Source organism: Oncorhynchus kisutch, linkage group LG23 (assembly GCF_002021735.2).
Source record: "Oncorhynchus kisutch isolate 150728-3 linkage group LG23, Okis_V2, whole genome shotgun sequence".
Taxonomy (NCBI): Eukaryota; Metazoa; Chordata; class Actinopteri; order Salmoniformes; family Salmonidae; genus Oncorhynchus; species Oncorhynchus kisutch.
In genome coordinates, this window is record NC_034196.2 from 35,017,684 (window position 1) to 35,040,386 (window position 22,703).

General features: G+C 42.1%; 3 protein-coding genes and 1 long non-coding RNA gene across 6 annotated transcripts; 3 read left to right on the plus strand and 1 right to left on the minus strand.

Moving 5' to 3' along the window:
* Positions 1–1,093: 1,093 nt before the first annotated feature.
* LOC116356543 (trichohyalin-like) lies at positions 1,094–4,504 on the plus strand. Its single transcript, XM_031802321.1, has 2 exons — positions 1,094–1,291; positions 2,216–4,504. Exons 1-2 carry the CDS (start codon positions 1,154–1,156, stop codon positions 4,169–4,171), a joined length of 2,094 nt encoding a protein of 697 aa, XP_031658181.1. The 5' UTR covers positions 1,094–1,153; the 3' UTR covers positions 4,172–4,504.
* Positions 4,505–4,530: 26 nt separating this feature from the next.
* On the plus strand, positions 4,531–5,438 carry LOC116356546 (uncharacterized). Its single transcript, XR_004204946.1, has 3 exons — positions 4,531–4,890; positions 5,053–5,145; positions 5,290–5,438. It is a non-coding gene; the product is annotated as an uncharacterized LOC116356546 (long non-coding RNA).
* A 2,696-nt stretch (positions 5,439–8,134) lies between these two features.
* Positions 8,135–14,733, minus strand: LOC116356544 (high choriolytic enzyme 1-like). 3 transcript variants are annotated; one of them, XM_031802322.1, is made up of 11 exons: positions 14,570–14,733; positions 14,361–14,426; positions 14,161–14,214; positions 13,946–14,014; positions 13,762–13,811; positions 10,605–10,686; positions 10,383–10,497; positions 10,032–10,204; positions 8,940–9,021; positions 8,527–8,648; positions 8,135–8,419 (listed from the first exon to the last, which is right to left on the minus strand). In XM_031802322.1, the coding sequence occupies exons 1-11, from the start codon at positions 14,604–14,606 to the stop codon at positions 8,415–8,417; spliced, it is 855 nt and encodes a 284-aa protein (XP_031658182.1). In that variant the 5' UTR covers positions 14,607–14,733; the 3' UTR covers positions 8,135–8,414. The 3 variants fall into 3 exon arrangements, with proteins under 3 accessions (XP_031658182.1, XP_031658183.1, XP_031658184.1); XM_031802323.1 differs by having other exon boundaries at positions 10,383–10,473; positions 14,570–14,708; XM_031802324.1 differs by lacking the exon at positions 14,161–14,214 and having other exon boundaries at positions 14,570–14,709.
* Positions 14,734–18,736: 4,003 nt separating this feature from the next.
* On the plus strand, positions 18,737–21,427 carry LOC116356547 (uncharacterized). The gene is made up of 4 exons (XM_031802328.1): positions 18,737–18,792; positions 18,958–19,065; positions 19,291–19,521; positions 20,684–21,427. Exons 1-4 carry the CDS (start codon positions 18,754–18,756, stop codon positions 21,395–21,397), a joined length of 1,092 nt encoding a protein of 363 aa, XP_031658188.1. The 5' UTR covers positions 18,737–18,753; the 3' UTR covers positions 21,398–21,427.
* Positions 21,428–22,703: the final 1,276 nt, after the last annotated feature.

The following is a 22,703-nucleotide window of genomic DNA, read 5'->3' on the forward strand; positions in this document are numbered from 1 at the left end:
CACTATGTAGGGAATAGGGTCCCATCAGAGGACAGCCACTCATGATGCATCATGAACAGTAGCTGTGAAGTGATACACATTGCTACAGTGTGGTTTTTACTATGTTTATGAGCTTACTAGTACTAAATATACTGTATTTCAAACATAGAAGTGGATTCATTGGTTAATAGGCCTATGTGGCTCTGGTGATTTGTAGTCTGTCATGGTGGGTGTGGCTTCCCATGGCACCACATTACATCACAATTGTGATGTCATAAATGATTGTATTCTGGTTTGATGACAGCCTAAAAGGTTTGCCATAGCATTACTGTCATATTACAGCAACACTTACAAGTTCAATTCAGGGTCAAAATCATTGCTATATTTTAGATGGTTATTTTGGTGGTAAGTAGTTGTGACCACTTGTGATTTAGTGTGAAAAGGCCTACTTTGTGGCACAATTTAATTTAGATGATTTGAATAATATAATCATATTTTTAAGCCATATTGTATCTTTTTCAGGATTACTGTAATTGAAGGAACTATGGGAAAGTTCTCCTTTCCAAGGCTCATCATAAGAATGGTTAGAATCTATTTTCTCTCACCACCCCCATAGTCAAAACTCCAGTGATTTAAAATCATCACTTTGACATATAGGCCTATGAGCTTTTCTAAGATTGAAAATAACAAGCTTGTATCATGATAACCTCATTTCTGACTGCATGTTTGTCATCATTTTCATTTCTAGCCATGGGCAAAACGGACTGCACAGGATGATTTCTGTACAGGAACTACTGAACTCCACAGGCCCAGAACACACCAGCCTCACAACTCCTCACAACTCCCCAGCCTTAATGTAAGTCCCATCTGCAGGCTAAATCTACGACCCACTAAAGTGGTCCAGACTAATCATGTATGGCCAATCAGTGTAAACTTTGTACAAACTACGGCTTGATCTAGTGTCAACATTATACCTTATTGATATTCTATAATAATGAAATACAATGGAAGGCACATAATAATCCAATGAGTAAAATAAAATATACCATGTTCTATTCTCAATATCCCTACTGCCCCAAAGGTGTGTAGGCAGGACAAGGAGAACACTGATTCAATCCAGAAGAAGAGGAAAAAGAAGAGGCTAAATGAGAAGGGAACCCAGGTTGAACTAGGCATGCGGGAGGATATCCATGACCTTGACCTCGCCCATTGGAGATTGGCTAGAGAGACATGGAGAACTGAGCGAGGAAACATGAGGGAGATTAAGGCGCTGTATGGAGAAATATTTAGGCTGCACCAACTCTTGGCGGAGGTAACAAGAGCAGTTTTCTTTAATCAGTCTTTCATATCAGTAGATATACTGCAGTTGCTTTAGATGGTCCCAATCCTGATATACAGAAATTAGATCTAAATAGATAGAATAGTGAAATAAGAAGGCAAGAAAAATAACTGCACACTGGAAGTATTCTCAGGAAGGTCTGAATTCTGCACTGGTAGTATTATTAAGAAGGTCTGCATTCTGCACTGGTAGTATTATTAAGAAGGTCTGCATTCTGCACTGGTAGTATTATTAAGACGGTCTGAATTCTGCACTGGTAGTATTATTAAGAAGGTCTGCATTCTGCACTGGTAGTATTATTAAGAAGGTCTGCATTCTGCACTGGTAGTATTCTCAGGAAGGTCTGAATTCTGCACTGGTAGTATTATTAAGAAGGTCTGCATTCTGCATAGGTAGTATTCTCAGGAAGGTCAGAATTCTGCACTGGTAGTATTATTAAGAAGGTCTGCATTCTGCACTTGTAGTATTATTAAGGTGGTCTGAATTCTGCACTGGTAGTATTATTAAGAAGTTCTGCATTCTGCACTGGTAGTATTCTCAGGAAGGTCTGAATTCTGCACTGGTAGTATTTTTAAGAAGGTCTGCATTCTGCAATGGTAGTATTCTGAGGAAGGCCTGTGTTCTGCACTGGTAGTATTATTAGGAAGGTCTGCATTCTGCAATGGTAGTATTCTTAGGAAGGTCTGCATTCTTAGAATAAAGTTGTAAAGGAATGGAAGAATTTCTGAATTGGAATGATTCCAAAAGTGTGGACCTTCCCATTTTCCTAATAGGCTAATATACAGTAATAAAACGTGTTTTCTCTATGATATTTATTACCCATACACATGTAATTGTTTTAAGATAACAATAACCATCAAGCTATTAAGTAATAAAAGTGTGTCTGTCATCATACAGATTGGGGTGGATAAAGGGGTGATCAAGCAGCGCTCCACCTCCTCCATTATTTGTCCCGTCTCCCCGACACTGCCAGCTTTCCCCTGGTACAACCACCACAGGTACCTCGCCAACAGCCAATCGGAGCCTGACCAGCATGCTGCCGGCACCCAGAAGGACCCACCTAAGAAACACTCAATCTTTCCCCCTCTGGACACACAGAACTGCAACTCCCCTGATAAATGGCCTCATTCTCCGTCCAAGACGTCACACCCACACGCTTCACACCGATTTGCTGTCCCATCCCACCTCCTGGCTTCCGGCCCTCCTGCCCGGATGAGACAGACCCATCCGCAGGTCCACCCCAGGTCCCCATTGACTGGCCAGGCAAAGGTCAAGGATGAGGTTAAGAGGCCAGAGACTGCATCGTCTGAGGAATTGTCTGAGGAAGTTCAACGGAGAGGAGCAGAAATTGCAAGCATGTATAAAGCACAGCTGAAAGAGAGGATGGCCCAAAAGAGAAAGGAAGAGATTCTGAAGAAAATGGCAAACGGCGATGACAAGAACGATGACACTGAGGCCTCCTGCTTCTCTGCAGTAAAACGATCTAATACCCCTGCCACAGCCCCCGAGCGTCCGGCCAGCCCAGAGGCCACGCCAGTGGCCGCCCGAGAGGACACTCAGGGGGACACCCAGCAGGACCTGGCAGAGGTTGTGAATGTGCTCAAGAGGCAATCATCTGATCTATACCTGCCTGACGACGTTTGTGAGGAGTCACTCACATGGAAATCCATTTACGAGGAGCTGTGCCCGCTCGCTCACAGAGTGAACACAGAAGCTGACTACATCAAGGCGCTCCGCGTCATCACTGAGAATGCTGTGACTCCCTCGTGCTCGTCTGAGCATGATGTGTCTCAGAGTGTGAGTGAGGACACAAGTCAGGAGGGGAGTAGTGAAAGTGAGGAGAGCATGAGTGGACAACAGCAGAGATGTCTACACAGGGATCCTTATGGTAAGAGGGACAGGAAGGAGATTGATAGTGGTAAAATGGAAGGGAGATTTGCAACCGCCAATGCAATGTCTATGATGGCGAGCCGAGGGATAGAAGAACTTAATGCCATGAGCTACGCAGACAGGATCAAATATTTCAAGTATGAGGCTAAGAGAAATGAAGAGATGATGAAGATTGAAAGGAGGAAGGAAAAAGCCAGGGACGAAGAGCTCAAAAAGTGGGAAAAGAGGCAGAAGAAATTGAATGAGGAGGAAAGGAAAAGGACAGAAAATATGGAAAAAAACAAGTTAGAGGAGCAGAGGAAAAGGGAGAAGGCAGAGATGAAACTAAAGATCGAACATGAGAAAAAGAGACAAGAGCAAGAGAAAAAGCGAGAGAAAAAAGAAAGAAAGCAGCAGGAGATGCAACAGAAGGCCCGTGCAAAAGAAGAGAAAAAGAGGGCAGAGGAAGAGAAAAAGATGGAGAAACAGAGGATGGAGGAGGAGAGGAACAGGGAAAAGGAGAGAATGAAGGTGTTGGAGATGCAGCAAAAGGCACGAGAGAAAGAAGGGAAGAGGAGGAAAGAGGAACAGAAAAGGAGATTGAAGATACAGCAGGAACAAGAGAAGGAGGAACAGAAAAGGCAGACAAGGATACGGGACGAGGATAAGAAGAGAGCAGATCTTCAAAGAATAAAAGATCACGAGGCCAGGTTCAAGATGGAGATGGAGAAACTGTATGAGAGAGAAGAGAGGAATGCACAGATTGAAAGAGAAAAGAGACGTGCGCTGTGTCAGAAAAAAGGACAGACACAGAGAGCAAAACAGGTGGTGGCATACGAGGTCACAGCGTCTACATCTGACGCCTCTGTGCGGAGGGAAGAGAGGGAGCAGCGTCCAGAGACCGCTCACACACAGTCTGCAAAGAGGAGAACAAGGAAGAAGCAGAAGAAAGCGGCGGACGAGGCATCGACAACTTTTCAGTAGATGACAAAAGAAAGGCAGCAGACAAAAGAAATGTACAAGTCAATGCTCCTAGGTATGTTGATAGATGTAAATAATCAACAAATGAGTTTTTTTTAAAGAGTAAAAACAATCAAAAAAATGAGAAAATAAGCAAAAGGAGGAACAAATTATAAGGAAGCCAGGCATGAGGGTGAAGAGGAGGAAACATGAGAGAGGAGGAAGAGAGACCAGAGTGGTTTATCAGGAGGGAAGTAGGAGATATAGAATTCAAGTTCTGATGGACAGAATCAGGAAGGACCATGGGATAAAAGGTCAATGAGATTAGCAGTAAAGAAGAGCTGAGTGGATCAAAAGAAAGTTATTGAAAACACAAGGGGGGAGGCAAGATAAACAGAGACCCAGAGAAAATAGGTGAAAACACTTTAGAAGAGTAATAGAGAGGAGATTGAACTAGATTTCTGATGGACATATGGCCAAAATAACTATTTAAATAACTAAGGATTAGCAGAAAAGGAGAAGACCAAGAGCACAGGAAAAATAACCAACAGACGTCAAAAAGAAAGGAAGTCTGCCTCTTCTACTTCTCTTTTAAAGTTGCTTTGGTTTCCTTTTGTCCTCTTTCTAAGCCTGTTCAAGTCTGAGATAGATGAAAAGAGCAGCCAAAGAAACAGATCTGTTGAAGCATCAATTGGAAAGGATGGGAGGGTTGGAGGAGGAGCACAGCTGGATGACTACATTAGGTAAGTGTTTACTATCAAAGCCTGTTCTCTGTAGACAACTGTATTCGTGTTGATAGAAGTATGTTTAGGTAATGTTGTTCAACTCAAACACTACAATTCCTGATCTCATGTGATTATTCACCTCAAGTGAGTGGGCTTTCGGATGTTTTTTTCCTGAAACAGATTGTGGCATATGAGGTCTGTTGAAGCATCAATAGGAAAGGATGAAAGGGAGGGAGGCAGGCAGGAAGAGGAAAACACAGAAGAGCAGATGAGGTAAGTGCTTGGGCTTGTGATGAGAGGATAGGGGCTCCACAACTGGGGCTCATGTTTGAAATTTCTCAGACAAATTGTATTACTGTGAATCCCATTCGTTCAATGACTGTTTGATTAATTCCTGACGGAATAATTGTTTTACAGGAGCACTCTATGTTCTGCTTTCATGAGCTGCTGGAGGACATCATGGAGGAAGAGGGAGAGGGTCTATGATAGGCAGTTTGCCATGGCCCTAAATGGGCCTTTGAATGTTAATTCTTCATGCTTCATATCATACAACTTTACAATAAAAATGAATTGCAAGCATCAGCCTTTTCTGTTTGAGTGTGATCAGTGCAGTAGTAGTAAGATTGGTGTAAACCCAAGGAATATTCTGACCTTCTAGGCAGAGTTCCTCTGTCCAGTGTCTGTGTTCTTTTGCCAAGTGTCTGTGTTCTTTTGCCCATCTTAATCTTTTTATTGGCCAGTCAGATATAGCTTTTTCTTTGCAACTCTGCCTAGAATGCCGGCATCCCGGAATCGCATCTTCACTGTTGACATTGAGACAGTTTTTTTCCAGGTACTATTTAATGAAGCTGCCAGTTGAGGCATCTATTTCTCAAACTAGACACTCTAATGTATTCTTGCTCAGTTGTGCACCAGGGCCACCCCCTCTTTCTATTCTGGTTATTGCCAGTTTGCACTGTTCTGTGGAGTAGTACACAGCGTTGTACGAGATCTTCAGTTTCTTGGCAATTTCTCGCATGGAATAGCCTTAATTTCTCAGAACTAAAATAGGCTGACGAGGTTCAGAAAAAATGTTTTTTGTTTCTGGCCATTTTGAGCCTGTAATCGAACCCACAAATGCTGATGCTCCAGATACCCAACTAGTCTAAAGGCCAGTTTTATTGCTTCTTTAATCAGAACAGTTTTCAGCTGTGCTAACGTAATTGCAAAAGGGTTTTCTAATGATCAATTAGCCTTTTAAAATGATACATTTGGATTAGCTAACAACGTGCCATTGGAACACAGGAGTTATGGTTGCTGATAATGGGCCTCTGTACAACTATGTACAGTTGAAGTCGGAAGTTTATATACACTTAGGTTGGCGTCAATTAAACTCGTTTTTCAACCACTCCACAAATTTCTTGTTAACAAACGATAGTTTTGGCAAGTCGGTTAGGACATCTACTGTGTGCATGACAAGTAATTTTTCCAGCAAATGTTTCTAACAGATGATTTCACTTATAATTCACTGTATCACAATTGCAGTGGATCAGAAGTTTACTTACACTAAGGTGACTGTGCCTTTAAACATTTTGAAAAATTCAAGAAAATGATGTCATGGCTTTAGAAGCTTCCGACTAAAATGTCAATTGGAGATGAGGATGTATTTCAAGGCCTACCTTCAAACTCAGTGCCTCTTTGCTTGACGTCATGGGAAAATCAAAAGAAATCAGCCAAGACCTCAGAAAAACGACTCAGGAAGGAGACACGTTCTGTCTCCAAGAGACGAGCGTACTTTGGTGCGAAAAGTGCAAATCAATCCCAGAATAGCAGCAAAGAACCTTGTGAAGATGCTAGAGGAAACATGTACAAAGTATCTATATCCACAGTAAAATGAGTCCTATATCAACATAACCCGAAAGGCCGCTCTACAAGGAAGAAGCCACTGCTCCAAAACCTCCATAAAAAAGCCAGACTACAGTTTGCAACTGCACATGGGGACAAAGAAAGTACTTTTTGGAGAAATGTCCTCAGCTATTTTGAAATAAAAATACAACTATTTGGCCATAATGAGCATTATGTTTGGAGGAGAAAGGGAGAGGCTTGAAAGCCAAAGTACACCATCCCAACCGTGAGGAACAGGGGTTGTAGCATGTTGTGGGGGTACTTCGCTGCAGGACGGACTGGTGAACTTCACGAAATAGATAGCATCATGAGTGAGGGTAAAATGTGGATATATTGAAGCAACATCAAGACATGTCAGGAAGTTAAAGCTTGGTCGCAACTTCCAACTGGACAATGATCCCAAGCATATACGTCCAAAGTTGTGGAACAATGGCTTAAGGACAACAAAGTCAAGTTATTGGACTGGCCATCACAAGGCCCTGACTTCAAACCTACAGAACATTTGTGGGCAGAACTGAAAAAGTGTGTGCGAGCAAGTAAGCCTACAAACCGGACTCCGTTACAACAGTTCTGTCAGGAGGAATGGGCCAAAATTCACCCAACTTATTGTGGGAAGCTTGTGGAAGGCTACCCAAAATGTTTGACCCAACTTTAAAAATGTAAAGGCAATGCTACCAAACACTAATCGATTGTATGTAAACTTCTGACCCACTGGGAATGTGATGAAAGGAATAAATGCTGAAATCTTGATTATGCTGACATTTCACATTCTTAAAATATAGTGGGGATCCTAAATGACCAAAGACAGGGAATTTTTACTAGGATTAAGTAGTCAGGAATTTTTGAAAACCTTGTTGAAATGTATTGGGCTAAGGCGTATGTGAACTGACTTCAACTGTAGATATTCCACACAACATTGTCTACACTATTTCTGATCACGTTGATATTTTAATGAACAAAAGGCTTTCAAAAACAAGGACATTTCAAGTGACCCAAAACTTCTGAACAGTAGTGCATCTAGACATCTTTATGTATATTTGTTTAGTATTCCTTGCTAAATGGGGAGCCACATACATGGTTGAGCTCAAGAGTTCGCCAAAGTTCTCGTCAACTCACAGGTTTCGTAGCACACCCTTCCAGAGGGTGACATTCTAATTTTGGTGACTATGATCCCTGCTGTCTAAGTCCTGTTACAGCATCAATTTTAAATAATTTGTTGCCTAGCTAGCCAGCCAAGTTTTATACCTTAATCACCATTAAATTAAGTCATCTCTCCTGCAATGCTAGATCTACTTCATCTCTGATCCCATCTTGGGATGCATGATGAGCATAGCTTCGAAGGTCCATTATAGAATGAAATAGAACACTGCAAGAAACATCCCACTGACTGGATTATTTTCAGTCTAGATCATTTTATTTATTTCCAAGACAAGTGCAGTGGAATAGGCCTAATTCAAGGCAGCAAGAGCACACAGGACAAATTAAACTACCTGCTGCTGAACACACGTACAATACATCAGAAAGCTTTAAGGGACTTGTTCAACTTATTCATTGTTGAGAAGTTCAAATGTCAGTGCCATTTGTGTTGGAATCTTCAGTCGACAGCAGCGGTGTTGAAATCTTCTTCGATGGTGTAATAAGTCATAAATTGTGCATTGTTATTCTGTAACAGGACATGAACATGGTTAGAATACAGTGCGATAATGACTGCATTTACAAAGGCATCCCAATTCTGATATTTTTCCTGTCTGTCTGTGTGCATGCCTTTACCACATTGATAGAGTTTGTTAAGGCGTGTTATGTCCAGGGGGCTCAGGTGATTTCTTTGTCCAATCTGGACTCCCCTCTGCTTGGCGTCAATAGTGGGGTTCCGGTTTGATGAGAAGTAGTTTCTGCCAGGAGAAATCCAACAATGGGGGATTAGAGGACTTGCTACTTTAACACAAGGACTGCGCCACAATGCCACCCTATTCCCAATATAGTGCACATAGTTTGACCAGAGCCCAGGTTAAAATAGTGACCTAAAGAGGGAACCATTTGGTACGCACAGGGAAATGTTACTGGAGCTGGATACCGTACACAGTCACAGTAAAACTAATATTTACTTATTTCTAGCAGTTTAAAAACAAGGTGAGTGAAATTAGGACTTTAGTGGGAATAAGGAGCAGAGCAGTGTGACTGACGTTCCGTAGTGCATTATGGAGTCGTAGTCATAGGGCAGGTCCTGAGTGTCTCCTTTCTTCACCTTAAAGTTCTCTTGTTTTCCTGGAAGTTAAAAGAGTTACAAGAGGCAGATGTGACTGGTGGACACTGCTGGGTGTGAATGTGATATAGGGGAATGAAAATGTATACAAGTTGAGATGGAAACCATTAAGTTGAACCTCTAGCAGGAGGAAACTCTACATGATTCAAGGCATGAATATTTCATCTTACCTAATGAAACCCATTGCGGGTGGTAATGTAACAAAACTGCCCTCAAAACGAGCTTACATGTTATCCCAGGATACCCATTACGGGTGGCAACTGTAAAAGGTATATTTTACACCAGGATACCCATTACGGGCGGTAACTGTAGATGACAATGTCGTTATTCGCGTCAGGCAAATTTAGCGAACAAGGTTGCTGCAATCATGCCAGGGGAAATTCGCAGGAGTTAATGAATTAGGTTATATTCTACATAATTGGAAGTTAGTCAGTGAAATAAATAGTATTGGTCTCAAACTGAAGAACACTGATGGTTACTGGTGTAAGATTCTCTCTGGTGTTGACAGAACTGGTACTGTGAGATTAGGAGATCAGGATTCAAGGTTGCTATGGTTAGGCTATCAGGACCTGCTTAGACAAAGCAATTTCAACAGTAGAGAAAAGGGTTGCAATGTATGGGGAAATGACTGGCTGCAGTATTTCCGTTATAATAAGTACATGATAAATGGAACGTTAAGGCATAAATGTATGAAAGACTATTCTTATTTTAAACTCATGTTGTTCTGTCCTTGTGGTGCACTGTCTATTAAATGTTATGTAGTGTTTCATGTGTGGAGCCCAGGAAGAGTAGCTGCTGCTTAGGCAGTACCTAATAAAATACTAAATGTCAATAGTTAGTTCTGTACAGTCTTCACTCCAGACCACAAAAAGCTGAATCAGGTATGTTAGTGTTGGGCTAGTACTAAATCCTACACACTGCAGCTCTTCAGGGGACAAATTGACCAGCCCTGCCCCTGATCCACATGTAATGCCCGTGAGGTGGTTTAGTATGTTGTGTTGGTGTGAGTAACCTGGGACCACGTTGTCCCACTGTATGGTGACGTATTGGTCACGGTCTGGCCGTGTGTGCTCGTGGTGCAGGCCCAGGGCATGCATCAGCTCATGGCACAGGTTCCCCACGTTACAGGCTCTACCGAAGTACAGCGACTGGGCCCCGCCCTGAAAACCTACATATGACGCACAGCTAGAGTTGAGTGAAGAAAGAGAAAGGTGAGAGAAGGAGAGAAATGGAGGAGAAAGAGGGGATATGACAGGAAGATAAAAATAAAAGGATTGAACACAGGAAAAAGGAAGGAGAGGTTGTGAGTTAGCTAAACTGCTGGAAAGGAGAGAATGTGTTAATGTGTCCACTTTGGACTCACCCTGTCCCAGAGATGATGTCTATGTAGTTAATCTCATTGGTGTATTCATGGAAGAGGATACACGTCTGGTCTGAAATCATCTTGAACGCTGCTAGTATAGTTACCTTTCTGTCCACTGTGTGGATCAGAGACAATCTACCATTAGACGGTGCATATCATTCTCACTGTATTAGAAAACATCTAGTGTTAGTGTTCATCTCTCCTACTGTAGTCGACACTCACCCAGATAATCGTTGATCTTGTAGGGGATAGAAGCGACGCCATCTTTCTCAGGCCAAAGTAACTTCACAGCTAATCGGTCTTCCTGTAGGACAAAACACCTAGTCTTAAATCCAGCTGTCGCGAGACAGCATAGGCCTCCGATTAATTAAATTGTTATTTCTGCGTTTCCCCTATGAATGTTTTTAAATTCTAAAAATGGTAAAACCATTTCAGTACTACCTTAAATGACTAAAACCAGACTAAGTATGTAGAAGAAAAAAAAACTATGGAGCAATATAGAGCTTACTTTCCATGACAGACTGACCAGGTAAATGCTATGATCCTTATTGAGGTCACCTGTTCAGTGTATATGAAGAGACCGGTTAAAGGAGGATTGTTAAGCCTTGCGACATGGATCATGTATATATGCCATTCAGAGGGTGAAAAGGCAGGACAAAATATTGAAGTACCTTTGATCAGGGTATGGTAGGTACCAGGCTCACCAGTTTGAGTGTGTCAAGAACTGCAACGTTGCTGGGTATTTCACACTCAGTTTCCAGTGTGTGTGAAGAATGGTCCACCACCCAAAGGACATCCAGCCAATGGCAGTCCAGTGGTCGAAAATGGGTGACACGAATTGTGCAGAGCAACAGACGGGCTACAGTTATATTCAATTGACCGTCCAGTAAAACATTTGTGCCCAAAGAATGCTCAACTCGTAGAATCTTGACACAAATGGGGTATGGCAGCCGACAACCTTACAGAGTACCACTTCTTTCAGCAAAAAAACATGTTGCAGTGGACTAAGGAAACACTGCACACAGGAGATTTGGAAAAACGTCTGGTCTGATGAATCCCGTTTTTTTTGTTGCAATTTCACGCTGATGGGAGGACTAGGGTATGAAGAAAACCACATGCAGCCATCATGATGGTTGTCAACATTGCAGGCTGGTGGGTGGCAGTGGTGGTGTGATGCTGTGGGGTGCCTTTTCATGGCACACGTTGGATAAAAGTTGAGCAACGTTTGAATGTCTGAACATAATTGAAAATCAGGTGCATCCCTTCATGGCAGCAGTGTATCCATCAGGCAATTGATTCTTTCAGCAGGATAATGCCCCAAGCCACAAGGCTAGGATTGTCCAGGAATGGTTCCACGAAAATTTGTGAATTCAGCTTAGTGCAGTGGCCTGCCCAGTCACCAGATCTCAATCCAATTAAGCATCTGTGGGATGAGCTGGAACGAGCTATTTCATATTAGAGATCCACTACCAGTCACCTGGGCACAATGGTGGGAAGCATTGAGGACATCATGGGGCCAGCATTCCTGTGGAATGGGTGACACCTTGTAGAGTCCATGCCCTGACAAATTGAGGCTTTTGAGGGCAAAGGGGTGTGCAACTCAATATTAGGTGTTCCTCATGTTTTGTAAACTAATATATATATATATATATATATATTTTAAGATCTTTTAGAAGAAAATTTAAAAAATCAACTAAAATCATGCCACTACGATTTAAATTGATTGTCGTCACACAAATCTATTATTTGCATGATTCACTGTGCAATAGTATTTAACGTGAATTTCGAATGACTACCTCATCTCTGTAACCCACACATACAGATAATTGTAAGGTCTCAAACAAGCAGTGCATTTCAAACAGATTTACCTACAATGTCCTGTTGGTTTCAGAAACTTGCATAAGGCACCTATTGGTAGATGGGTTAAAAAAGAAAGCAGACATTGAAGATCCCTTTGAGCGTGGTGAAGTTAATAATTACACTTTGGATGGTGTTTCAATACACCCAGTCCATACAAAGAACACAGGTGTCTTTCCTAAGTCAGTTGCCAGAGAAGGAGCAAACCGCTCAGGGATTTCACCATGAGCCCAATAGGGACTATAAAACAGTTAGACTTTAATGGCTCTACAACACTAACCTGATTGACAGTAAAAAGGAAGCCTGTACAGAATAAAATTATTCCAAAACATGCATCCTGTTTGCATCAAGACACTAAAGTAATACTGCAGATAATATGGAAAAGCAATTATCTTTGTCCTGAATACAAAGTGTAATGACAGGCAAATCCAACAGATTACTGAGTACCACTTCATATTTTCAAGCATTGTGATGGATGCATCATGTTATGGGTATGCTTGTAATCGTTGCGGACTGGGGAGTTATCAGCTAAGCACAAGCAAGATCCTAGAGGAAATCCTGGTTTAGTCTGCTTTCTACCAGACACTGGGAGCACAATTCACCTTTCTGCAGGACAATAACCTAAAACACATGTGCAAATCTGCACTGGAGTTTCTTACCAAGACAGAATGTTCCCGAGTGGCCAAGTTACAGTTTTGACAAATCTACTGCAGGACCTGAACATGGTTGTTTAGTAGTGATCAACAACCAATTTGACAGCTTGAATAATTTTGATTAGATTGAGAAGTTACACAATCCAGATGTGGAAAGATCTTAGACTTACCCAGAGAGACTCACAGGTGTAATCGCTGCCAAAAGGTGCTTCTACAAAGTATTGACTCTGGGATGCGACTAGTTGAGATATTCCTGCATTTCATTTTCAATAAACTAGCAAACATTTTCATTATGGGCTATTTTGTGTAGATGGGTTAGAATTTGTATTCAATCCATTTTGAATTCAAGCTGTAACAACAAAATGTAAAATAAGTCAAGGGGTATGATGCTTTCAGAAGGCGCTGTACCAGCTTCTGGTATACACAGACTGAAATTAATGACTGCAAAATCACTAAAGGTTTCTTTACAAGACAGAATGTTAAATAAAATGACATTGAAACTTACTCTACTGGTGGTCCGTGGTGTTGATCCTTCGGATGGTTAAAAGTAATCCACAGGAAAGTACTGTTAACACAACTTTTTAGAGTGGCGGTACTGAAGTTGGAATTTCTATCACCTGGCACTTCAGTTATTATGCATGCATTGTATATTTTCCTGTGGATATATTGGCTCAAATTGCAACCATCTGAAGGACCAACACCATGGACAACCGGTAGAGCACGTTCAAATGTAATTCTGTTCAACAATCTGGCTTGAATGATTTTGGAGTCATTAGCTTCAGGCTGTGTATATCAGAAGGTGGTATCAATTAGATTCATCAGTCTAAAAGATGCAGTAACAGAACAGAAAGCAGGGATAACAGACTCACCGACACCAGAATGTCTCCCTCCATGATAGCAAGGTCGAACTGTAAGTCCTCTGTAACAGAGAGAGATGGTCTGAAACACTGACATGACATGCACTAGTTACAAGTCACTACCTCCAGTGCCATTAAAGTCCAGACCTCATGGTAGAGGTCCAGGATTGTGCGCTTCATCTAATGAATGCGTTACCTTCTCTGGTTTCAGGCGTTTTAAGCCAATCATTTTGTCTTTGGCGTGTCCCCATTGAGGCAGTGGAACCTAAAAGAAATTGTGAACAAACTTATTTTGTAATATCATTATGTTTATTGATAGACAAGCCATAAACTTGAAGACAACAGATTGAATTGTTTCTTTAGGCCCCATCAGCCCAAGAGATTGACTTTAGAATCACAGAAGAGGCCTACCTGTGGCAGTGAAAGTCACATTTGTAGAATTGTTGGGGTTTGTAGAATTGTCCACTGAAATACAGAAAGAAAATATTATAAAAGAGGAACAGAACAGTTTTGCAGTGAGGCTGGCCTACATTAAATATACATGGAAAACAGGCCTAGCTTTCAGCCGGTCATCTAACAAAATGACTGGTCCCAAATGCAGGCCTGCCTACCTGTGGCAGGGAAAGTAGCATTTGAAGTAGTAGCATTTGTGAAATTGGTGATGGGAACACTGCCCACTGAAATACACAAGGGGAACATAATACATGTTAGATAATAACATGGTGAACCAATCGGCGTCCGCAGTGGGGCCGGCCTGGCCTACCTCAAATGGAAAACACTCAAGAGCAGGATGTCACATAACCAAAATGACTGGTCCTACCTTGGACAAACCAGATGAGAATCAGAAACCAAACCATGTTGCAACGACAATTGTCCCCCAAGATTTGGGAAAAAACAACCAAAGAAAAAGCATAAACAATCGTGTGGAATAGCTCTCCTTCCAGTTAAATAGTGGGCAGGGCAGCAATCACAAAAGAACAGGTGCATTCTTCTTCTTCTGCTTCTGTGAGGTTTAAAGACGGTTGGCATCCAATATGTTGCATTATCGCCCTCTACTGAACTATTGTATGAATCCATTACCTTTGTGAAACAAAATTGGAAAGGGGAAATGTGAAGAAAAAATATATATATATATATATTTAATGACCCTTCTAACTAACCCTACACTCATTAAAACCCATCACCTTATTCCACTACTTTAACCCTGCCTTATCCTACCCCAGGCCAACGACCCGAGAGGACGGGACACTACAACTCAACACACCCTGCAACTATTCTGAAATCTAATCTCATACCCCCAAGTACTTCTCTGCAGCTGCCACCACAACATCTATTTTCTATGACTTACGTGTCATCTCTGCAGTACAGCAGATAACAATGGCTATGAATGCTAAGCCAAACTCACTGAAACATATATCACTCATTGGCCTATCCCTCTGTTCTGGCAAAGATCTACTATTCTCAGGGATCCTCTCAGAATCCCTCACCCTTGATCCACCCTCCACTTCCTCTGCATACAACATCTTCTTCACTACAATGACCCTGGCCACCTCAACCTGCTTCTCTCGCACCAGACACCTCCACTCAGGGTTACCTTCACCGACTCAATGGCACCCACCATCTTTTCCACCCAACTTGAAACCGACCATGGATCAGACAAAAGGCCTGGTTCCACCTTCTTCAAAAATCTTACTCCCACTGAACCAATCGTATCTTTATCATAGCCATGCCCATCAATGGAAGGCTTGGGCTCCAAGCTCCTCACAACACCTTCTACCCCTTCCATTTCCCTCTCCCTTGTCATTGCTATCTTCAACAGATACAAACCCATCCTCTGCCTCCCTCAGTCTTTTCAACCTGCTCTCTCTTTCCATCCAATCCTCCTCCCTTAAACAATTACCTGACTCCTGAAAATATTCAACTTTTCCAAGTCAAAATATTTTTTTAGCCTCCTTGAGGGACATGCTAAGCCCTGTACTCCCTCCACTTCAAACTCCTGTGTCACCAGAACAGATGCAGTTGGGAGCACTTGTTTTTAAGTCATCAACCTCAACAACAGATTGTGCATTATAGACAGTGTTAATGTGCATCCATAGTATATAGTGAACAGTACTGTGTATAATGTAGCAGATGCAGGAATGCCCTCATGCAGGGACACCCCGAGATATGGGCTGCAGTTACACGCTATTGACAGAAAGACACATCAACCTCAGATAAAGCATCTGAGACAGCAGAACAGCTCTCCTCTGTCTTAGTATGTGTAGGCCATGTATCTGATGCCGTCTGTTCAAAAAGAGTACGGCATGTCATACAGCCACAGTTGTAGAGCGGTCAGACTTTCTAGATGTTTAGTTCAATCCTGTGTGTTCTCTGGCCCATCTCTGATATCTTGTTGTGGATCTTGGCTATGATGGTGGGCTCCCCATTGACAGAAAATAAATATCTGCTGTGGGAAACCGTGTAGACAGTGTTAGTGTTCATGTATAGTGCAGTATAGACAGTGGTAATGTGCATCCATAGTATAGAGTAGTGAACAGTACTGTCCATAATGTAGCATAGAGCCCATGTCGTAAGTCCAAGGTGTTCCCAGAGTTGTATACCAAGAAGCAAGCTAGATCTACCCAGGTTTTTTTTAAATCTAGCCAGCTTCAGTTAGCTTCACATTCCAGCTCAGGCTTCATCCGTACTACGATGGTGGATTTTGCTCGTCCACCTTCCGTAAAAGGCTGTCACATGCTTCCCATTCAAAACACTTTAAGCTTATACATTTTGTGAAGTTTTTGTTCATTTTGGTGTTCGGTAGGTTATTTTCAACTGTTTGGGTGCACCAGTTTTTTTGTTGAGGCAAGTGGAAGTTTAGTAGTCAAAGTCTACACCCCTTCATCAGTGATTGGTTTACAGTAGGGGTGGGAACTATGGACGGGATTCTTCAATGAAGTGTTTGCTATCATCCACTTGAGAATTACTGCACTAAACTGATGTGTAATTGCACAACTAAGACCTCCTCTGCAAAAACGTAAAGAATTCAATATAGATTTCTTGATGTATCTATTTTGAGGAAGTGTTTCTGGCTATATTGTTCCTACAGTGGCTCAAAATAGACAAACAGTAATATTGGCTCTTTCTTCTAGTTATTCAAGCGAAGGTCTTTAGGGAGTGTGAGCACAGAAGTTTGCATCGCCTAGCCCAGTTCTGCTTGGAGCAAACTGAACCTATATATGGGGACGTCTTACGTCTTACTCCTGAAAAGTTATTGTAAATTTCATCAGGCTATTTGAAAATAGTCAAAATTAGAGCCATCTTATGGGCAAAAGTGACATATTTTATGACCTATTGTTAACTTATTTTGAGGTGCTTATCAATGCACAAGCCCCTTTTTCCCCCACTCCTATCGATCTGATTTCATTGGTCCTTAACTCGCAAATCAGACAATTCATTCAGGATATATGAGAAAGCTCAGAGTTAGCCTACCCCAGAGAAGGTTAGTTTTAGAGGATTTGTTGCCTTGGAAATGTACACAGAACAAAAATATACACACAACATGTAAAGTGTTGGTCCCATGTTTCATGAGATGAAATAAAAAATATTTTTACATTTTTCAACCATAAGGTGCCTCGAACATCCTTTTAGAGAATTTGTAGCCATGCTGGGAGGGAGGCTGACAAGTATTTGCATATAATTATGCCTTTTTGTGGGGACAAACTCATTCTGATTGACTGGGCCTGGCTGCAAGTGGGTGAGCCCTCCAAGGCCCACCCAATGGATGCACCCCTGTACAGTCATGTGAAATCCATAGATTAGGGACTAATTCATTCATTTCAATTGGCCTATATATGGACTGTAACTCAGTAAACTCTTTGAAGATGCGTTGATATTGGCCTTCCGAGTGGTGCAGCGGTCTGAAGCACTGCATCTCAGTGCAAGAGAGTCCCTGGTTTGAATCCAGGGACTCTCTGGTTTGAATCCAGGCTGTGTCACATTCGGCCGTGATTGGGAGTCCCATAGGAAGACACACAATTGTAAAAATGATGTAATGTTGCAATTATACATTCATGCAGGAGGAAATACAATGATTGCACTAGTGCATATGTGTGACAGTGGTCTGCACACAGCATATTATCCCCGGAGATGCCAAACTCAGGGACAATGTCCACCATATGATGTCACAGTGATGTCATAATGAGTGGGAGAAAAGAAACACCTGCATCAGAGACAGTGCAAAGTTTTCATACTCTGCCACATCCTGAAGAGTTACAATGTCTACCATTTGAAACTGGAATCTACATTGAATTTACAACACATACAGTCTTTCTTATGAATACATGACTTTCTTGTTGTCCCATAATTTTCACTTAGTAAAAATCAGTTAATGTCAAAGCAAAATTGAATATGAGGACGAACAAAGGTACTTTTTACATAGTCCTATGTGCATCCCAAATCAACCCTATAAAGTACATTATCAGCCCTGGTCAAAAGTTGTACACTATGTAGGGAATAGGGTCCCATCAGAGGACAGCCACTCATGATGCATCATGAACAGTAGCTGTGAAGTGATACACATTGCTACAGTGGGGTTTTTACTATGTTTATGAGCTTACTAGTACTAAATATACTGTATTTCAAACATAGAAGTGGATTAATTGGTTAATAGGCCTATGTGGCTCTGGTGATTTGTTGTCTGTCATGGTGGGTGTGGCTTCCCATGGCACCACATTACATCACAATTGTGATGTCATAAATGATTGTATTCTGGTTTGATGACAGCCTAAAAGGTTTGCCATAGCATTACTGTCATATTACAGCAACACTGACAAGTTCAATTCAGGGTCAAAATCATTGCTATATTTTAGATGGTTATTTTGGTGGTAAGTAGTTGTGACCACTTGTGATTTAGTGTGAAAAGGCCTACTTTGTGGCACAATTTAATTTAGATGATTTGAATAATATAATCATATTTTTAAGCCATATTGTATCTTTTTCAGGATTACTGTAATTGAAGGAACTATGGGAAAGTTCTCCTTTCCAAGGCTCATCATAAGAATGGTTAGAATCTATTTTCTCTCACCACCCCCATAGTCAAAACTCCAGTGATTTAAAATCATCACTTTGACATATAGGCCTATGAGCTTTTCTAAGATTGAAAATAACAAGCTTGTATCATGATAACCTCATTTCTGACTGCATGTTTGTCATCATTTTCATTTCTAGCCATGGGCAAAACGGACTGCACAGGATGATTTCTGTACAGGAACTACTGAACTCCACAGGCCCAGAACACACCAGCCTCACAACTCCTCACAACTCCCCATCCTTAATGTAAGTCCCATCTGCAGGCTAAATCTACGACCCACTAAAGTGGTCCAGACTAATCATGTATGGCCAATCAGTGTAAACTTTGTACAAACTACGGCTTGATCTAGTGTCAACATTATACCTTATTGATATTCTATAATAATGAAATACAATGGAAGGCACATAATAATCCAATGAGTAAAATAAAATATACCATGTTCTATTCTCAATATCCCTACTGCCCCAAAGGTGTGTAGGCAGGACAAGGAGAACACTGATTCAATCCAGAAGAAGAGGAAAAAGAAGAGGCTAAATGAGAAGGGAACCCAGGTTGAACTAGGCATGCGGGAGGATATCCATGACCTTGACCTCGCCCATTGGAGATTGGCTAGAGAGACATGGAGAACTGAGCGAGGAAACATGAGGGAGATTAAGGCGCTGTATGGAGAAATATTTAGGCTGCACCAACTCTTGGCGGAGGTAACAAGAGCAGTTTTCATTCATCAGACTTTCATATCAGTAGATATACTGCAGTTGCTTTAGATGGTCCCAATCCTGATATACAGAAATTAGATCTAAATAGATAGAATAGTGAAATAAGAAGGCAAGAAAAATAACTGCACACTGGAAGTATTCTCAGGAAGGTCTGAATTCTGCACTGGTAGTATTATTAAGAAGGTCTGCATTCTGCACTGGTAGTATTATTAAGAAGGTCTGCATTCTGCACTGGTAGTATTATTAAGAAGGTCTGCATTCTGCACTGGTAGTATTATTAAGACGGTCTGAATTCTGCACTGGTAGTATTATTAAGAAGGTCTGCATTCTGCACTGGTAGTATTATTAAGAAGGTCTGCATTCTGCACTGGTAGTATTATTAAGAAAGTCTGCATTCTGCACTGGTAGTATTATTAAGAAGGTCTGCATTCTGCACTGATAGTATTATTAAGAAGGTCTGCATTCTGCACTGGTAGTATTATTAAGAAGGTCTGCATTCTGCACTGGTAGTATTCTCAGGAAGGTCTGAATTCTGCACTGGTAGTATTATTAAGAAGGTCTGCATTCTGCATAGGTAGTATTCTCAGGAAGGTCAGAATTCTGCACTGGTAGTATGATTAAGAAGGTCTGCATTCTGCACTGGTAGTATTATTAAGAAGGTCTGCATTCTGCACTGGTAGTATTATTAAGAAGGTCTGCATTCTGCACTGGTAGTATTATTAAGAAGCTCTGCATTCTGCATTGGTAATATTCTCAGGAAGGTCTGAATTCTGCACTGGTAGTATTATTAAGAAGTTCTGCATTCTGCACTGGTAGTATTTTTAAGAAGGTCTGCATTCTGCAATGGTAGTATTCTGAGGAAGGCCTGTGTTCTGCACTGGTAGTATTATTAGGAAGGTCTGCATTCTGCAATGGTAGTATTCTTAGGAAGGTCTGCATTCTTAGAATAAAGTTGTAAAGGAATGGAAGAATTTCTGAATTGGAATGATTCCAAAAGTGTGGACCTTCCCATTTTCCTAATAGGCTAATATACAGTAATAAAACGTGTTTTCTCTATGATATTTATTACCCATACACATGTAATTGTTTTAAGATAACAATAACCATCAAGCTATTAAGTAATAAAAGTGTGTCTGTCATCATACAGATTGGGGTGGATAAAGGGGTGATCAAGCAGCGCTCCACCTCCTCCATTATTTGTCCCGTCTCCCCGACACTGCCAGCTTTCCCCTGGTACAACCACCACAGGTACCTCGCCAACAGCCAATCGGAGCCTGACCAGCATGCTGCCGGCACCCAGAAGGACCCACCTAAGAAACACTCAATCTTTCCCCCTCTGGACACACAGAACTGCAACTCCCCTGATAAATGGCCTCATTCTCCGTCCAAGACGTCACACCCACACGCTTCACACCGATTTGCTGTCCCATCCCACCTCCTGGCTTCCGGCCCTCCTGCCCGGATGAGACAGACCCATCCGCAGGTCCACCCCAGGTCCCCATTGACTGGCCAGGCAAAGGTCAAGGATGAGGTTAAGAGGCCAGAGACTGCATCGTCTGAGGAATTGTCTGAGGAAGTTCAACGGAGAGGAGCAGAAATTGCAAGCATGTATAAAGCACAGCTGAAAGAGAGGATGGCCCAAAAGAGAAAGGAAGAGATTCTGAAGAAAATGGCAAACGGCGATGACAAGAACGATGACACTGAGGCCTCCTGCTCCTCTGCAGTAAAACAATCTAATACCCCTGCCACAGCCCCCGGCCAGCCCAGAGGCCACACCAGTGGCCGCCCGAGAGGACACTCAGGGGGACACCCAGCAGGACCTGGCAGAGGTTGTGAATGTTCTCAAGAGGCAATCATCTGATCTATACCTGCCTGACGACGTTTGTGAGGAGTCACTCACATGGAAATCCATTTACGAGGAGCTGTGCCCGCTCACTCACAGAGTGAACACAGAAGCTGACTACATCAAGGCGCTCCGCGTCATCACTGAGAATGCTGTGACTCCCTCGTGCTCGTCTGAGCATGATGTGTCTCAGAGTGTGAGTGAGGACACAAGTCAGGAGGGGAGTAGTGAAAGTGAGGAGAGCATGAGTGGACAACAGCAGAGATGTCTACACAGGGATCCTTATGGTAAGAGGGACAGGAAGGAGATTGATAGTGGTAAAATGGAAGGGAGATTTGCAACCGCCAATGCAATGTCTATGATGGCGAGCCGAGGGATAGAAGAACTTAATGCCATGAGCTACGCAGACAGGATCAAATATTTCAAGTATGAGGCTAAGAGAAATGAAGAGATGATGAAGATTGAAAGGAGGAAGGAAAAAGCCAGGGACGAAGAGCTCAAAAAGTGGGAAAAGAGGCAGAAGAAATTGAATGAGGAGGAAAGGAAAAGGACAGAAAATATGGAAAAAAACAAGTTAGAGGAGCAGAGGAAAAGGGAGAAGGCAGAGATGAAACTAAAGATCGAACATGAGAAAAAGAGACAAGAGCAAGAGAAAAAGCGAGAGAAAAAAGAAAGAAAGCAGCAGGAGATGCAACAGAAGGCCCGTGCAAAAGAAGAGAAAAAGAGGGCAGAGGAAGAGAAAAAGATGGAGAAACAGAGGATGGAGGAGGAGAGGAACAGGGAAAAGGAGAGAATGAAGGTGTTGGAGATGCAGCAAAAGGCACGAGAGAAAGAAGGGAAGAGGAGGAAAGAGGAACAGAAAAGGAGATTGAAGATACAGCAGGAACAAGAGAAGGAGGAACAGAAAAGGCAGACAAGGATACGGGACGAGGATAAGAAGAGAGCAGATCTTCAAAGAATAAAAGATCACGAGGCCAGGTTCAAGATGGAGATGGAGAAACTGTATGAGAGAGAAGAGAGGAATGCACAGATTGAAAGAGAAAAGAGACGTGCGCTGTGTCAGAAAAAAGGACAGACACAGAGAGCAAAACAGGTGGTGGCATACGAGGTCACAGCGTCTACATCTGACGCCTCTGTGCGGAGGGAAGAGAGGGAGCAGCGTCCAGAGACCGCTCACACACAGTCTGCAAAGAGGAGAACAAGGAAGAAGCAGAAGAAAGCGGCGGACGAGGCATCGACAACTTTTCAGTAGATGACAAAAGAAAGGCAGCAGACAAAAGAAATGTACAAGTCAATGTTCCTAGGTATGTTGATAGATGTAAAT

Bases quoted from the DNA above. Each gene is read 5' to 3' on its own strand.
- LOC116356547 (XM_031802328.1), top strand. From the start codon at position 18,754: ATGGGAAAGTTCTCCTTTCCAAGGCTCATCATAAGAATG. The intron at 19,066-19,290 runs GTAAGTCCCATC...ACTGCCCCAAAG, and splicing joins CACAACTCCCCATCCTTAAT to GTGTGTAGGCAGGACAAGGA. The intron at 19,522-20,683 runs GTAACAAGAGCA...GTCATCATACAG, and splicing joins TGCACCAACTCTTGGCGGAG to ATTGGGGTGGATAAAGGGGT.
- LOC116356544 (XM_031802322.1), bottom strand. From the start codon at position 14,606: ATGGTTTGGTTTCTGATTCTCATCTGGTTTGTCCAAG. The intron at 14,215-14,360 runs GTAGGCAGGCCT...TCTGTATTTCAG, and splicing joins TGCTACTTTCCCTGCCACAG to TGGACAATTCTACAAACCCC. The intron at 10,498-10,604 runs GTGAGTGTCGAC...TGATCCACACAG, and splicing joins CAAGATCAACGATTATCTGG to TGGACAGAAAGGTAACTATA.
- LOC116356543 (XM_031802321.1), top strand. From the start codon at position 1,154: ATGCGGGAGGATATCCATGACCTTGACCTCGCCCATTGGAGATTGGCT. The intron at 1,292-2,215 runs GTAACAAGAGCA...GTCATCATACAG, and splicing joins TGCACCAACTCTTGGCGGAG to ATTGGGGTGGATAAAGGGGT.